This window comes from Phascolarctos cinereus, unplaced genomic scaffold, assembly GCF_003287225.1.
Source record: "Phascolarctos cinereus isolate Bilbo 61053 unplaced genomic scaffold, phaCin_HiC Scaffold_3;HRSCAF=262, whole genome shotgun sequence".
NCBI classification, from domain to species: Eukaryota; Metazoa; Chordata; class Mammalia; order Diprotodontia; family Phascolarctidae; genus Phascolarctos; species Phascolarctos cinereus.
In genome coordinates, this window is record NW_027555736.1 from 125,323,322 (window position 1) to 125,341,629 (window position 18,308).

General features: G+C 37.9%; 1 protein-coding gene across 2 annotated transcripts in view; it reads left to right on the plus strand.

Annotated features, from left to right (window-relative positions):
- ST8SIA2 (ST8 alpha-N-acetyl-neuraminide alpha-2,8-sialyltransferase 2) overlaps positions 1 to 18,308 on the plus strand; it is a 95,858-nt gene that overhangs the window by 34,649 nt on the left and 42,901 nt on the right. For both annotated transcript variants that reach the window (XM_020964394.2, XM_020964375.2), the window contains exon 2: positions 16,589 to 16,651. In XM_020964394.2, the coding sequence (XP_020820053.1) occupies positions 16,589 to 16,651 (63 nt within the window). The remainder of the gene's footprint in view (positions 1 to 16,588; positions 16,652 to 18,308) is intronic.

The window sequence follows — 18,308 nt, forward strand, 5'->3', positions numbered from 1 at the left end:
GCAGCAGTAGCAGTAGAAGTAGAAGTAGTAGTACAAGAAGAAAAAGAAGTAGTAGTAACAATAACAACAGCATTTGTATAGAGCTTAAATGTTTGGAAAGTACCTTCTAAATATCTCATTTTATTGTCACATTTTATCTGTACTAGCCCTGTGATGTAGGTGCATATCCTATCCCTGCTCCCATCTCAGTCTTGACCAAAGTGTGAAAAAAACCCCAAAATTTTCCCTCTCTGTTCAATTGGAAGTCAGCATTTTTCAAAAGAACTTTTACTAGGCAACTAAAAAAAAATAAAAAAACTTTAAGCATGCATGTAAACCATATATAAACACAGGAGGTTGAAGGTTTCTATTCTAACCTTAAGTAAAATTCATGCTTCAGATTAGATTGGCTGGCATAGTCTAATATGGCACTCCAATCCCTGTTTCCTTTTCCTTGCCTGATCCTAGGATGTCACTCCCATCTGACTTGAGTGTTTAAACAAAGCTTCTAGTCAAAGGCAGATTAGAGCAGTTCCGTTTCCAGTCCCTCCCAGAAGCTGCTTATGCTAAAATATATCTCCTTGAATAGATTCTGGATTTAAAGTTACAGCTATGAGTCTAGGGTACTTGGTTCAATAAATCAGTCAATCATGTAAATTTAGAACTAGAAGGGAACTTAGGAGTCATCTAGTTTAACCCTATCAGAGGCCCAGTGAGGGGAAGTTTTGCTCAAAGTAATACAAAAGTAAGAAGAACATGGGGCAGCTAGGTGGCACAGTGGATAGAGCATTGGCCCTGCAGTCAGGAGGACCTGAGTTCAAATCCAGCCTCAGACCAAACACTTGTCACTTACTAGCTGTGTGACCCTGGGCAAGTCACTTAACCCCAACTACCTAAAAAAAAAAAAAAGGAAGAAGAAGAGGTGGGATTTGAACCTAGGTTCCCTTAACACCAAATCCCATTGCTTTTTCCAATACATTGTATGCTTTCTGGTCTATTATGCCCCATCATTGTTCCTCTCAATGAGGAAGTTACAGGATAAATAGAAAATAGTTAGAGAGGAAGACACTGGGGAAGGGAAGGGAGCAAGTATTTACATAACGACTGCTATGTGCCAGGCACTGTGCTAAGCGCTTCACAAATATTATCTCATTTGATATGACTAACATGGCCAGAGCTCACTTACAGATAAAACTAGTTGAAATTACCAGATTTATTTATTTTGATTCAATTCAGCAAACACTCAGTAAACACTGTGCAAGGTGCTGGGCCAGTCATTGGAGGTTCTAAGACAAATAAGAAATAGCCTCTGCCCACAAGGAGCTTACATTCAATTTCTCAACAGCATTCTCTTGTGGATTCATTATTCTGTTATATCCAACTAAAAGAGAGAACACTTCCCAAGGTTTTCTGATTTTGTTCTTATAGAACATGGCATTTAAAAAATTGAATCTTTAACACAGATTTCTAATGCCGGTTTAATAGGAGGGTTGTTTTTACAGTTCAGTGGAAGGATGGCTTACTGGGTCTTCCTGGAGAAGTAAGAAGTAATTGCAGTTGATTTTATCGTGTGCCCAAAGATAATAAAAAAAAAAATCACTTCATGGAACACTTGGTCACCTTATATTGCATTTTTTTAAAAAAAGCTTATTTCAGAGGATTAAATTGTACAAATACCTTGATGATTCCCTTGAAATTAATTAATTAATTCATTCTCTCTCTCTTTCTCCATATATAGATATACATATATATAAAACACGTGATGATAAAATGAGATGTTTATAAGGTGTTTTTGTGAATATTTGAGCCCCATACAAATGCTATTATTGCTATTGTTACTTCTTCATAGATAGATAGATAGATAGATAGATAGATAGATAGATAGATAGATAAAGACAGAGATAAATAACTTCAATACAAAGGCAATCCACAGTGGAGGACAGTGAAATATATACTGGAAAATATAACCTATGATTAAAAAACAAAAAAATTAAAAGGCCTGCAGAATACACAAAAGGCTCATACTTATAGTATACCAATAAGGTCTTCAAGAGAGTCAGCATGTGCTAGATATAATTAGCACGGAATAGCATCACAAAAAATTAAATTGGCTATATCTTAAACAATAAGACATCACAAGATATTGATAGGAGCCATTTCTGAATCAGAAGACTGTATATGAGTCAGACTGCTCGCTCATTAATTATCACTATCAATAACATCAGAAGAAGTAAATAAAAATGAGAAATTATGTTGTTCAATTGTGGCAATAGGAGTCTTTAAACAACTTAGTGATACTGAAAACGGGAAAGAGATGCAAGAACAAACATAGACACGGGCTATTAGACTATCACACTTTCCTAAGTAAGTTTAACTGATTTAAGTCAGTTGCTGCAAAGAGAACAAAAGAGCCTGGAAATTACCTTTGCTAGAAAACAGTTGATCATCTTTCTGAGAAGAAAGATATTACAGCCTAAGGCAATAAAAGTTTAGAATAAAAGCTTATTTGCTAAATCACATGGAGGAGGATGGTGAAACATTATGAGCAGCGTGGCTTCATAAAACAATAAGAAGCAAGGGTAGGAAAAACAATTTTACCACCTTGGTAATGCATCCAATTAAGGCAGATTATCCTGAGATCATTCAATCATGAAACTGAAAGAAGCACAACAAACAGACAAGAAATGGGAAAGATCTGTCAATATTTCTATAATAAACTTTTTTCTCCATCAGTGATAGTGAAGCCACCACAATTGGAATCTAGTATCATAGTCCTGGATATGCTCACAGAGGAAGTAGAAATGACACTTAAAAAGGACACAAAAAGAAGTTGGAATTGACCAAGTTTACATGGAAGAAATCTGTGCTGATGGTGACATACTTTTGAAGGTGTTGGAGGAATAGTTCTCAAGGAAGGAGGGGAAAATAATAAAAATGTGGGAAAAAATCTCCAACCTGACTCAAATAGGACAACTGAAAAATCAATTATTACTGACTCATATGCCTACTTTCCAATCTATAAAAAAAATTTTTTTAATACTCCCCATACATATCATCAGCATCTTTGATAAAGATATTAGAAGGAAAGAGGCAAGCATTCACAAGTGAAATTCTACAATAGACCAGACCTTTATCATCATATAGTTGACTGTAAGATGTATAGAATATATAACATCCCACTATACTTAGTGCTTATTGACTATAAACAAACATATGATTCAATACAGAAAAATAATGCTTTAAATGCCCTCCTCCAATAAAGTATCTCCCACTCATCCACACCAGGGTTGTGGTGAGAATCAAATGAGAGGATATTTATAAAATGTTTAGCACAGTGGGCACTTAATAAATGCTTGTTTGCTTCCTTCCTCGAAAGATGTAACAACAGAGATAATTCTTTCAGTGACTCTGATTATCCATATGAACCAAGACATAAAGCAGGAAGATGCAATATTGATAAAGATATTTGCTACTGTCATAGAAAATGTTCAGTACTGAGTCCAAATGGAAAAGGGATTCTCTATAAATGGTGAGGTCCATCAATGCAGATGACATTATATTGATTGCATCATTCTAATCACCTCTTTAAAAAAAAATAAACAGTCCCACTGCCAAAAAAAAATTCCCAGAAATATCTTATCAGGTTGAGAAGGCAATATCTCTCCAAACCCAAGACCAAAAAGGAACCTACTCTTGCTACTTCTGATAGCAAGGAACCCAAACGTGAGAGAACTGTTGTTTACCAATTGTAGCAATAGTCACCTAGTTAATCTCCCTCTTTCCAGTCTGTTCCTTCTCTAATCCATTCTCTGTAGAGCTGCCAAGTTGACATTTCTAAGACCGAGATCTGACCATGTCATTACCCTACTAAAAAAAACTTCAGAATTTTCCCATTTCCTCTAAAATAAAAAAAAAATTCTTAATATGGCTTTAAAACCCTCCATAATATACCTCCCAACTATCTTTCCAGTCTTATTTCATATTACTCCCTTTTACACAACCTCCAATTCAGTCAAACTGGTCTGTTCTCTGGGGTGCGCTAGTAAATGTTTAACAATCAGCTCTCAAAAAAAGTCTCTTCAACATACTTTTAAGTTTAATGTGCATTATTAACATTTTCTCCATCACTTTCTTTAAGTCTAGACAATCAACAAAACAATGAACCAAGCCCTGATTTGTAATGTTTACCAATTTCTAAAGAGTAGGTACCCACACTGAAAATTTAACAATTAGTTCTTGGGAGCTGGTATCTACTAACTCCAGCACATTCCTGCCTATCCTCCAGCCTCCACAATGTAGCTACTTCTCCATGCCTTTGCACAGATGGTCCCAAGCCTGGATCATGTGTAGAATTCTCATCTCTTCCTCACCGAGTCCCTAGCTTCTCTCTGAGCACAGCACAGGTGATACCTCCTATACAAGGCCTTGTCTGATCTCCCCAGTTGTGGAATCCTTTCCAACAGGATGTAAGTAAGGGTACTGACTATTTTACTTTTTTCTCTTTCATATCCCTGTAGACTAAAATAATGTAATGAAATATAGTCCTAATTATAATAGCTAACATTTATCTAGTGCTTTTTATATTATATTTGTATGTGTTATCTCATTTGATCATCACAATAACTCTGAGACATAGGTGCTATTATTATCCCTATTTTATCAAATAGGAATTTGGTATTTCCCTTTGAAAAGGTAGAACAGGTTAAGTGATTTGCCCAGGATTACATAGCTAAGAGTATGAGGTCTTCCATACTCCAAGTCCAGTGCTCTTATTCATTATGCATCCTAGCTGTCTCAATATATGTTTGCTGAATTTAATTATTTCCTCCATTAAAGAAATATTTCCAAAATGAAATTTGGAGACTACTGGAAAAAAGGGTGGCCCAGTGTCACTGCATGGTTGACAGAATACCTCAGATCTATCTGTTCGACACAAAAAAACCTTTTGACATAATGGCTGGTAAAATCTAATAGACCATTTTTTTAGCCATTATCTTGGGTAAGTCACTTTCCTCTCTGGGCCTCAGTTTCCTTACCTGTAAACTGAGGACTTTGGACAAGATCAGAGATATCAAGCAAACCTCTTGAGTATAGCCTAAACCAGATTAAAAATCTGATTGAGAAATATTTAACAAAATAAATAAGAATAAAATATGACATAGGTAATGTTAATTTGTGGTTTTCTAAGTCAATGTGAAGTCAGCAGGGTTTCTATTTGAGTGTGACACCACTGGACTAGGTGATCTCTAATGTCTTTATCAGCTCTAAACTTCTAAGATTGGTTGACTTATAGAATCCAATGCCTCTCCTCCAACTGTTCTCTGAAGAGACCACAATGTTGATAATCAGCTTCTCTGAGGAGTAGAGATATTCCCAGAGAAAGTTCAGTGTCCCCCAAGTTGCAGCTTTCCTTCTATTCCCAAGGGTCAGATTGCCCTAAATTATATTATTCCTGTTGGCACATTTGAATAGTGCATCCTCCTTTTCAAAACACTTTCACCTCATTTAATCCTCAGAACAAATCTCTCTTAAATGTGGGGAAAGGTGGAATACTACTATGCTATAAGAAATTATGAGCAGGTTGATTTTAGAAAAAAAAACACGAGAAGACTTGCATAAAATAATAAAGGATGAAATAAGCAGAACCAAAAGAATGTTGTATACAACAATAGCAATATTGGTTGAAAAATGAATGACTAAGCTAATCTGTGTAGTAAATATTCAAATCAACTACAAAGGACCTGTGAAGGAAAATGTTATTCATCTCCAGAGAAAGAACTGATAAATAGAAGTATTCATAGTATGATTGTGTGTGTGTGTGTGTGTGTGAGATTGTGTGAGTGAGTGTGTATAAAAGAGTGGCCTTCTCTAGTGCAGGATGGGGAGGGAAAGAGTGAGACAGATCAGAACTTAAAATATAACAAAAAATGAAATGAAATGAAAAATAAATAAATCTTCCAGCTAGAAGCTTTAGCCATCAAAAAATAAATAAGAGGTTAGGAAAATAAAGAGAAGATTGTAAAGGTTGTGTCCTAAGTTATTCAGCCAAAGATGGAACAGAAGATAGAACCTAGGCTTCTAGTTGCGTGGCTCCAGATATATTTGTATATATATACATATATATATATGTGTGTGTGTCTGTGTGTGTGTACATATGTAAACATACATATGTGTGTGTATATATATACACACATATATATATACATATATATACAGATAAATAGATATAGATATATCAGTACCATCCTGTGACTTAACTTTACAGACAAATGCTTTTTGATCAATGGTTTTAATAGCCATGAAGGAACTATTCATGTGGAAGGGAGGTCACTGCTTTTTTTTTTTTTTAGGATCAGCCTAGGCTTAGAAGGGGAAGACATCAAGAATTTGGAAGCAAAGTTACTTCAAAGTCTTCCCCAACTCTGATGCCCTCCAGGAATTTTATAATAAAAAGAATGCAACAGATTTTAATAGGTTATGCAGCCTTTCCCTTTTCTTCTCTTGTGGCTCTGATAGGGCCCATTAGAGCAGCAGCTATAGACCTAACAGCGTTCAGGCTCCTCCCACCCCTCTATAAGAGGTCACTGCTTCTGTATTGAATCCTATTAAGAAATGAATGAAACATAAAAAGTCAAATTTAATACAGAAACCTTTCAAATCCTGTATATGAAAGTTAATGAAAAAAATACATTAGCCTTGTACATGTACATTTGGTGGAGTTGGCATACATTGCCTATTGAAGTCTTTAGAAGGCATATCTGTTCAAGATGAACTTTTGTGATACAAGAAGATGAAGGTTCCTTATCTCCAACATCTGTCTACCCCCTTGATCTAGAGATAACCAATCAATTAATGAACATTTATTAAATACCTACTTCTTGGCAAGCACTGGGAAATAAAAAGGCAAAATCAAAACAATGCCTGCTCCCAAAAAGTTTACATTGTGAGGGTGGAGACAATGTGTACATAAATAAGTTTATATAGAATATATACTCAAAACAAATACAAGATAATTTTGGGCAGAAGGTGCTAGAAGGTGTAGACATCAGAAAAGATAATTATTTGTACCTTTTCTAAAAGTGATGATGCTTTCCATGGAAAGGCTACCTTGAAGCCCCAAAGATGTCAAAGAATGTAGAATGTAGAAATTGATATTGATTTCCCTAGAGATGAAGAAAAATTTCCCAAGGGCCAGAGGCATAACTAGCTTAAGGGAACCATGGTTTTTCCTCAGAGCACTGAAAAAGGGAACTGGGTTGGGGGAGGAAGGGGGAGATATTGACAAAGATGGGAAAGAAATCATTTCCCTCTACAACTCACCTTATGGTCCCCCACAGGACCACAATGCAATCATCCCCTTGCCCATCCATATCAGGGTCCCATCATCTTAGCACACCGCTCTCCACATTCTCAAAAGATGCAGTTGGGACTTTTCTAGGGCATTGCTCACTTCTTACCTGACTATACCTGGGGTCAGTGTCCTCTGAACCACTGATGTTAAAACACTTTATCTCACTCCAACCTAACCTGCTCAAGTGAATTTGCCCCAAGCTCAAGAATTCCTAATTAGAGCTCTGCAGAGAGCAAGAGTGATTTGGTAACTGAGAGCCAAAGTTAGACAGTCCCTTGACAGGCTCACTCAGGGAAGTAAGGAACACCCATTCAGATGTTCAGTCTCCAGGCTATCTCTCCCTAGAGATCAGATCAGCCAAGTTAGCTTTTAATGGCATTCTTCCAGGACTTGCTATAACTCAGGGTGATCCCCAGAGCACACAGGCCTGTTCAGCAAATTTGGTTCAGAAATGCTGTGTTCAGCATCAGGCTGTAAAAACTACCTCCTAAAGCTCACATCACGTCAACAAGTCTTTTGGATTTGACAATGAGAAAAGAATGACTGAGTCTAATCCAAAATAATGGGGTCTGTTTTGGTTAGTTTACTCTAGTTGATGCCAGAGTGTCTCAGAAGTTGCTTCCCCTTTGTCATTAAATTAATCTGTGAATTTCCTCCTCAATCTCAGGTTCTACTACTGTCAGATGGATACGCATATGCAGAACAGGAAAGGGATTCTTCACCTTCTTGAGAGGTTGAATTCGCTTCTCATAAGCATGAGAGTGGCCTCCAAAACTGGGCCTTTTCTGACATCAGTCTTCCAACAGTTCAATTCAATACAACCAAAAAAAAAAACCTTATTAATTACCTATAAAGGGTAAGGCACTATCCTAGATGTTAGAGACACATAGAGAAAAAGACTCAGTTCCAGCCCTCAGGGATTTTATAGTCTAACAGGCAGATATAACAAATACGTAAGCAAAATATATATATATATATATATATATATATATATATATATATATGATATGAGGTACAATGTGACAAGAACAATTGGGAAATCAAAATTTCCTGGAAATATATTAAGAGAAAAAGAAAGGGAGAACATTAAGCTGGGAAGATCAGTGAAGGTTTCTTTTAGGAGGTGGCAAATGACCAGGATATTTAAGTAAGAAAATTACACCACATAGAGATGAAGAGAAAATGTGCGCTAGTTATAAGGAGTAGCCTGAGCAAATTCAGGGAAGCAGGAGAGGACAAGGTAAGATTGGGGAATGGCCAGTGGGGATAGTTCCTTTGACATATAGAGTACATGAAGGGGAATAATAGCATACAACAAGACAGGAAATGTGGGTTGGAGCTAGACTGAAGAGAGTCTTGAATACCAGAGTTAGAATTTTTAAAGGGAGCAATAGGTAGCCAGTGAAAGGTTTTTTTTTGTTTGTTTGTTTGGTTTTGTTTTTGTTTTTAGCCAGGCATTGTCATTGGCAGACTTTTGCACAGAAATAGGAACTCAACTTATGATTTCATGGGTAAAGTGAAAATTTGGGAAAGGAAATTCCCTCTACCAATGCTGGTCAGCACCCTTTTGACAACTTATGGTCTTAATGGTTTGCCTAGGGTAGTGAAAGGTTAAGTGATTTGTCTAAGGTCATACAGCCAGTATGTATCACTGGGGGGAGGAGGGGTGGAGTGTCTCAGTGAAGAATAATAGATAGGAATGTGAGGGAAGGAGGCCCAGGATGAAAGGAAATTTGCTTACTATGGAATAAGAATTCCTTAGGGCACAATGGAAGGGGTGGGCATGGTTGTAGTGGGATATTGGGTAGATGGGAAGGGTGGGGAGAATAGAGTTAAAGAGAACAGGGATGGGAGAAAAGGAAGCTGGGATTAGGACTGATTTCTCCTATATGGCTGATAAAAAATGGAGCAGTTTTACAGGCAAGCTGTGTGACCAGTGAATATAAGTAACTCTAAAAGTTTGGGAATAGATGGGGAGGAGAGGTGCAGAATGATAACTTGAGGGGATGGCAAGATAGAATGAAGGTGTATTTAAGCACTGGGCTGACCTATGCCGGTTTTATGAGAGAAAGAGAATGATCAATAGAACAAAGTCCTGGAGTGTATAGTCAAGGATGGAATGAAGGGCACAAATAGAGGAATTAACCTTGTAAGGAGGAGGAGTCACCCTTCATTTCTAAAATCACTAGAAAGGAGTTCAATTCCCAAACATCTTAGATCTAATCACCCAAATATGCTTATTTTTTAGACACCAACTACGAATTTTGACTTTTTTTCCAATGTCTGGGATGGGGACTTTATTGAAATGGAGCAGCTTTACTTGCAACAGTGCCTTTGAAAGGTAGAAAATAACTTTTTCACTTATTGATTTTTGTCTCCTGACCAGAAGTCACCAGGGTAAAAAGGGTAAAGGTTCAGAAATGATTGGAATGTGAATTACAGAAAAATTTCCAGGAATTGTGTAGCTGCTTACATGCAGTTTGTTAACTTTATTTTAAAAGGGAGAGATTTAGTGGCTTGGGACTGGAGGCAGAAACACAGATTAAATAATACACAGTTCCTACCCTCATGAAACTTGCAGTCACGTAGAGGGACAATAAAAATAGTACAAGATGAGTGTGTAAGAGTGGCACAGAGTGCTTCATGAAAATTGAAAAGAGAAGGATCTTGATAGACTGGGGGACATTAGCAAAGGCTTCCTGGAGGGAATGGCATTTAGTGGAGACTTTAAGAAAGTCTGCTATACTATAAGCTCCTTGAGGGCAAGGACTTTGAACCTCCTTCAATGCCTAGCTTTGTGTTCTGCAAACAGTAAGTACTTAATAAAGGTTTGTTGAATTGAACTAAACTGAACTGAAATGAACAGGTGTAGAGGGCAGGCCCTTCCTGGCATAGAGAACACAAAGGAAGGTACAGAGGAAGGGAAAGTATGAGACACCTTTTGGGCAAGTGATTCAGGTTCATTGGATCATGGCAGAAAGAGGGAGCAGTAGTATTCAGGCTGGAAAGGTAGGGTGAATCTAGATTGTGTCTCCTAGCCAGGCTATAGAGTGTGAACTTCGTTTTCACTTGGCCACAAGGAACCATTTAAAAACTGGAGGATTCCTTCAAAACCTGTTCCTCTATGACCAAAGGGCTATAAAAAAATGTGCATACCCTTTGACCCAGCAATAACTCTTCTAGGGCTGTGTCCCAAAGAGATCATACAAATGGGAAAAGGACCCACATGTACAAAAATATTTATAGCAGCTCTTTTTGTGGTGGCAAAGAATTGGAAATTGAGAGGATGCCCATCAATTAGGGAATGGTTGAACAAGTTGTGGTATCTGAATGTAATGGAATACTATTGTGCTAGAAGAAATGATGAGCAGGCTGACTTCAGAAAAACCTGGAAAGATTTGTATGGTCTGATGCTGAGCAAAGTGAGCAGAACCCGGAGAACATTGCACACAATAACAGCCACATTGTGCGATGACTAACATTGATGGACTTAACCCTTCTCAGCAATACAAGGATCTAAGACATCTCCAAAGGCCTCATGATGGAAAATGCTATCCACATCCAAAAAAAGAATTATGGAGTTTGAATGCAGATTGAAGCATCCTATTTGCTTTTTTTTTTCTTCTATTTTGTTTCCTCTTTCTGGTGGTTCTTCCTATTGGTTCTAATTCTTCCTTACAATATCACTAATGTGAAAATATGTTTAATAGGGAAAAAGAACCTGTTCCTTGTTTTAATTTCACTATTTTAGTTAGTAACACTCCTGTTTAACTAGTCTCCAGTACTTGAAACCTAGGTATTATCTTTGACTGTTTCTTCTTCTTGATCTCTCAAATCCAATCGATTCTAAATTTTGTCAACTCTACCTACAAAATAGCACTGGAATCCATCTGCTGTAGCCCTAGGATAGGCCCCTTCCATTGTGCCTAGGACATTGCACTAGCCTCCTACCAGGCCTTCCTGCTTTCACTTTCTTCCTTCTCCAATTCTCACCTGCTGCTACTACCAGACTTCTCTTTCTCTGGATCTGAGGCTCAGTACTCTTCAGTGGGTTCCTTTTGCCCACTCAGCAATTTCTAGTCTCTTTCAATCTGACATTTAATAATCATTATAAACTCACACCTGAACCACAACTACTCAGCCCAAGTTTTGGCAAGAGATGACCATCAGTGGAACAAGAGGGCAAAAGATTCAAGAACAAAGGATAGTGTAGAACTGAGTTGGCTAATGATAGGGTCAACATTAGAAAGGAAAAGAAATGAAGAATAGGGATATTAATTACTAAGAAAGTACTGATACCACTTCCCTTCATATACTCTGTGCTCCCACCAAACTGGATTATTTGCCGTCCCTTGCACCCAATCCCACACTTGGCTATCTTTGCCTCTTCCCTCGCTTGGGTTTCTATGCCTGGAATGTACTCTCTCCTCTACTCCACCCCCTACTGTTGAACTCCTATGCCTTCTTCACAAGCTGCCTTCTCAAAGGTCACCTTGATTCTAGTCCAGGAATGGGGAACCTGCAGCCTCAAGGCTGCAGTGCAGCCCTTAGACTGAATCTAAACTTCACAGAACAAATCCTTTTATTAAAGGATTCAGTCAAAGGGCCACATGCGGCCTGGAGGCCACAGGTTCCCCACCCCTGCAGTCAATAATGAATGTTTTTTTACATTTGTATTTCAGGATACTTTGTTTTGTGCCTGTCATATATACTACAGAGTTTATACCATCCTTATATTTTGTGAATATCACTGTGTATGATATGAGAGCATGAAAGTTACAAAGGATCTTCAAAGTCCAATCCAATCTCTTTAGATGAGAAAACTGAAATCTCTGGGGTTTTTTTTTTCCTTAAATTTGAGAAACTGTAGTAACCAAGCCAGTTACATTGTTCAACTGGGACTTCGCTAATAAAAAAAACTCCGTAGAGACTAGCCCCCTGGATTCATCTATATGGGCTTACACTCTGAAAAATACACACTCAGCTCTTGATTATCCACCTTAATGAAGCAGACAGTGGTGCAGAGAACCTTAAACATCAAATAACTCTCAAGTCTTTTATGCTTGGCTTTCGATTACACAGAATATACTCCATAATCATAAAATGATTTTGCAGAAGATTTACTCTCTCATTTACACTTTACTTAAAACATTATTAAAATAAGTTTAGAGTGCCTGAGCATACACTGACTGAATAGTAGGCAGAAACTGACCTAGGATGAAAAATTAGTTGTGACTAATCCAGAAAGTAGAGAAATCAAGGTTGAAAGTGAAAAGAGAGAATTACAGAATATTTTCAAGAGAAATATTTTATCACAAGTGTAGTGAGCGCTAAAAACTATCCTAAGATACACTGTAAGTGGTTATTTATAAATAAAACGTGATGCAGTTGATGAAAATTTCCAGTTCACAGTTAACTATGATTAAAGACTGCTAGTTACTTATGTTCAAAGATGGCAAGGGAAGGAGGAGAGTAAAAGAATAGTTAGCAAATTAATTGACTGCATTTCTGTTTAGTCCTCTGCTGCCAAGACTATTTGTTTTAAAAGGACTTCTATTTATTATAGCCCTCACTAAAATAAAGTGTATTTTGGATTTTGAAATTGTGTTTGAATTTTACGAGCTTTTCATTTCTTTAAATATTCATGTTAGTGAATGGATTTGTGATCTCATTAATTTGGGAGTTCTCTCCAGCCATGCAGATCACAATCCATCACTGCCTACCCATCCAGAGTATTTCTTGCCCATGTCCTCTCCAAAGCTCACCACAGAGATCCATCTAAAAGTAGGAGAGGCCTTTGTTATGGACATTTTTTAAGTGGCACTAGGGAAGGCTCTTCTCTATCGACACATCTGGAGGAATGAGGTTTGTGGGGTGTTGGAAAAGATCCCTCAGAGTTGTAATTACCTGAGATTTAGGCATACAACTGGATCTCGAGAGGAGCAGGCTCCATCTCTGACTTACTCAGTGTAGGCATCTGGTTCTTAGGTGAGAGGAGGTAATAGCAAGAAAAGGAAGGGAATGGATAATCATACAAAAGGAGCACTCCACACCTAGCACCCAGGTTATGCCAGATCCTTGTCAGTCTTCCCAGCTTGATGAACCTAGGTGGTCCCAGGCAACAGGAAGCTCAATTCATTGGAAGAGGGTGCAGATATTTTAGAGAGAGGAAAAGGGCCTTGCTCAGATGTGTCTGATTGATCTCCAGACTTTGATGTCACAGTGCTAATGAGCCACATCGCATGACAAATTCAAATTTTTAGTATGGGAGATTCCTGACAGATTGCAAACAAGGGGTGCTAAATAAGAAAAGATATAGGTAGCTATGAAAGTGACAGCCTATACCAAGAAAGGGAAGACCTGAAAAAAGAGAGGGGTTTTTTTTGGATAACAGCACATGTCAATAGGAAGATTAGTTGAAAGAAATGGGAATGTTTAACCTAGGGAAGAGGAGAACAGGGAAAATATGGTAGTTATCCAATATTTGAAGGATAGTTACATGAATGAAGAATGATTCTTATTTTTCTTGGATCCAAAGAGCACCAATTGATAAAAGGGAGGCAGATTCTTGTTAAATGAAAGGGGAAACTATAACTATAAAAATGACCTAAAGAGAATTAGATTGTTTCATAAATAGTAATTTCCCTAGTAAATTCCCTAACACTGGAGGATTTCAAGTAGAAGCTGAACAGCCATTTGTTAGATTGTCATCAAAGGGATTCACCCTTGAAGTGAATTCATTTTTCGTTCTCTGTGTTAGGTATTATTGCCAACTAATGATCAACTAGATAGGAATCTAAAACATTTCTGAAATTATGTAAGTCATTGGGAAAATCTGACCCAAATTTGGATGGAAACCTAGTAGAGTATTTATGGAAAAGTATGGAGAAGAGCCACTCGGGACATGTAGCCATAGATGAGTTGCAACCTATATCACTGGAAGGAATACTTACATCAGAGAAGCAGTGTGGCATAGTGTGCTGGACTTTGAGGCAGGAGGACCTGGATTCTGATCCTGACACCAACACCTTCTAGCTTAGTGACCTTGGGCAAATCACTTAAAATTTCTGAACCTCAGTTTCCTCATCCATAAAATGAGGAGATTTGACTAGGGGAACTCTAAGGAGTCATTTGGCCTTAAACCTACAATCCTATGATCAGTAATGTCACAGAGATATTGAAGTATCAATGAAAAAAAATCATTTCATTTGCAAAATCTGATTTATGCCCAACTTTTCAAGAACAAATCTATAAAAGAAAGAAACAAGAAAGGAAGAAAAAAGGGTCATGGAAGCAATTTTTTAATGCACAGAAAAAGGCCAGAGGGCCAGATAAACAGGACAACTTTGAAAATTACATGCTGTATGTACATGTTTGTACAAAGAAAAATGAACTGTTTAGAGAGCTGAAGTTTCATATTAAAACCTTGTTTCCTCTTCTACTGTGACTATGAATATGCTCATTTTATTTGGTGTTTCCAAAGTTCTGAATAAAAGAAATTAAAACAAAATAAATAAATAATATTGAAATTGGGGGGGGGGAGAGATGGCTAGATATTGTATCCCCAGCACCTAGCACAGTGGTACTAGCACAGTAGTTAAGTGCTTAATAACATAAGCAAACACTTCCTACCCTCAAGAAGCTTAACATTCCAATGGAGGAAGACAACACAATGGGCAGGACGGCAAGTGAGGAGAAGAATGAATACAGGGAGAGGTTCTAGGCGTAAGTTATGTGAAATATGGCTAAGGTCCTACCTAAAATGGTGGTCCCTGGGAGGAACACATCTAGAAAGAGGTTTCTTCAGAGTGTCAAGGCAGCTGACAAAGAGAAATCTAGAGAAACAGTTGGAGGCATGAGTGAGGTAATCATAAATTAAGAGCAAGAAGAGACCGTAAAAGGGACTTATCCAGTCCAAAGCCCCCATTTTTTAAATGAGGAAACTGAGGCCTAAATACGTTAAGCAAATTGCCCAGGATCACACAGTTAATAAGCAATGGAACTAATATTTGAACCCAAATCCTCTGACTCCAAAATCAGCTCTTTTTTCCATGGCACTGATGGAGCCTCTCAAAGTATCTAACATATCAGCTACAACCTGATTGCTCTTTTTTGTGGTCATTCTCTTACAGACTTAGCATACAGGGGAGATGGTAATTTTGGTTTTTAATAGTCAATCAATTTTTATTTGTTGACAACTAAGTTAAGGCCAAGAGGCATCATGGTAGAGACCTGGTGTTGAAACCAGGAAGACCTGGGTTCAAGTCCTGTCTGTCTCTGACACATACTAGTACCATGACCAAGGGTAAGTCATTTAACCTAACTGTGCACCAAGCAACTTCTAAGATTATAAATTGTGGGATGCCAGTCTGTATCCAGTGAGAGTTCCCCACATTGATGAAATCATAAGTCGACCAAAAATAAGCAACCCACCCCTGACCCCAACACCATTGCTTTACTCTTACCTCCTCAAAAGTCCTGCTCTCCTGCCTCACAGTGGTATGGTAGATACTCCAAGGCTCTGCCATTGGAGCACAAGGTTCTACCAAGTTGGAAAATCTTCACAGAAGTCTGGTAGTGGTTGTAGACTATACCAGTTGTCAGAGGACCACCCAAGCTAAGTATGGAATAGTTCATCAAGAGAAGTCGGGTCACTAAGTAATGAATTGTTTTACCATTACAACTCATGAATATTACTGCTTCCACAAGTAACAATAAGATCTTATGTTTCATATTTCATGCTTTTTAAGGTGTTTTCAGATCCATTATCTCCCTTGATATCAGGTACAAAAGAAAAGGAAGATGTGTGGTCTGAAATTTGTAGAGAGAGCAGATACACACTTAAAGTTGGCTTAAGGACAGTAATGGAACAACATATAAACAAGTCTAAATTAATGTAGAAGAAAATTAAGTACAAAGTGCAGAGAGGGCACACAGTAACAGAGCCGTCAGGTGGTGTTAATGAGGTATGGCTAATCACAGGTGTGCTTACGCCTCACCTTAAGGCTAAGGCTAAGTGAAGCTTCCTGAAAATGGGACTCTTCAGAAGGAATGAAAAGGATACATCTTACTCTTAACTCATTCTGACTTACCATCATGAAAAATGACTCCCAAAGATGGACCCTTTTGGCAAGTGGAAAGAATGAGAGTTGCTTCCTCCGTGAACAGCTCTCCAGACTGGGGGACCTCTTGACTATTGAACAAAGCTTTGCAAAGAGGAACTGGGTTTATAAATAATGCATTTCCTTTGTCTTGCAGGAATTCTGGAGGCAGAGGTACAATCAGATCAGCTGTGAACAGCTTACATAGCAAATCTAATAGGTTTGTAAATTAGATTTTGTGTTCATTTGTTTTTGCTGTAAGGCAGCTATTAATCTGCTTCTCTTCTTTGCTGGCTGGTGCCCTTCTTACTTAGTGAACAGATCTGTTTTGTTTCATTTCTGCTTTCCATTTCCCTAATCACTTTTTTGGGGAGTGGGGGTGGGGAGAACCGTCAATGTAAGATCACTTACAAATGACCCATGGTCTGCATATTCCAAAGATGGGAAATATGGGAAGGCAGCAGTTATGTGGAGGAGATAAAAATCAGAATCATATTAGACAGCTTTGGATATCACGGATCAAAACTTGAATTTGCATGTTTACTATGAAACTTGAATCCCACAAAATTCCAGTACAGGTCACATATAAACTCTTCAGCAATATTGACAATTTATTGGAGAAAAAACACAATCACTCTCTGGTAAGGAGTTCAAACAAAGAGTTCAAGATGTTAGCTGAAACTACTTAAAACATTTGGGTATACAGAAAGCAATTAGTCTGAAGGAACATTGATTGTTTAATATGTATTCAATATTCCAATAGGGCTTTTCCTCACTTGGCCATAGTGGAATATTTGACCATATTAAGAGCTGCATGTGGGCTAATCCTGAGAAATGTGGGAGATTTCTGACAAGGTAATTTCTCTTGGAGAATCTCTTAGATCCACCCAAGATTAACTAATATTTCCTTTAAAAACATCCTCCTTTTACAAACTGCAAAGATGCCATTGTTTCTGACTTGTTTTGGTCATGTGGCAATTCCAAGGTCATTTGTTTTATTACAATGACCTTGACCGAAGAAGATACAGAAAGAAAAACAGCCCTCTGAAACGCTTGTATCTGAAGTCATTGCGCCGGCTCAGAAATCTGGAAAGTCTGGTTCATAGAACTGAGATCATCCAAGTAGCCATCACAAATGGCCCCTCATAGTTCTTTCCTCAGGATTCTAACAAAGCAGGCTTCTAAGCCTGGAGTATTTAAGGAGTTGGGGCTGGCTTTTTAAAGATTCTTATTACTCCTCTCTTATAGCAAGGTCATTGCGCCATGGTAGCATAGCAACCAAATTCAGAGCTACAGACTTGGGTTCTAATATGTGTCCTTATGCAAGGAAACTGTCCCAGACACACCTCCATTCTAAAGAAGATCCCTTCATCAGGGTTCTTAACTTTTTTTCTACCATGGACCTCTTTGGCAGTCTAGTGAAGTCAACAGACCCATTCTTAGAATGATATTTTTTAATATACAAAGTAAAATACATAGTATTACAAGGAAATACAATTATATTGAAATAAAGATATAGCTTCCTAAAACCTATCTATAGACCCTTTGGAGGAGGTGGGGTTCTAGGTACCCTAGGTTAATTAAGAACCGTTGCCTTAAGACCTCTTACATGTCACAGCACCACCCAAATTTATCCACCCATCTAATCAAACAGTAGCAAAAAACAACCATTCCTGTTGTGCCTTGTATGGAGTGGGGTGTAGGCATGCTTCCTGGTGAGGCAACCCAAAAAATCCTCTGTGTATGTGTCAAGCATTTTCTAAGGCATAAAGGCATTAGGGCTATTCACATGGATTCTGATAACCTGATGATAACGTCGGCCATTCTCTGTGGACTGCAGACTTGTCATGATAAAATATTGGAATGCTGCCATCTTT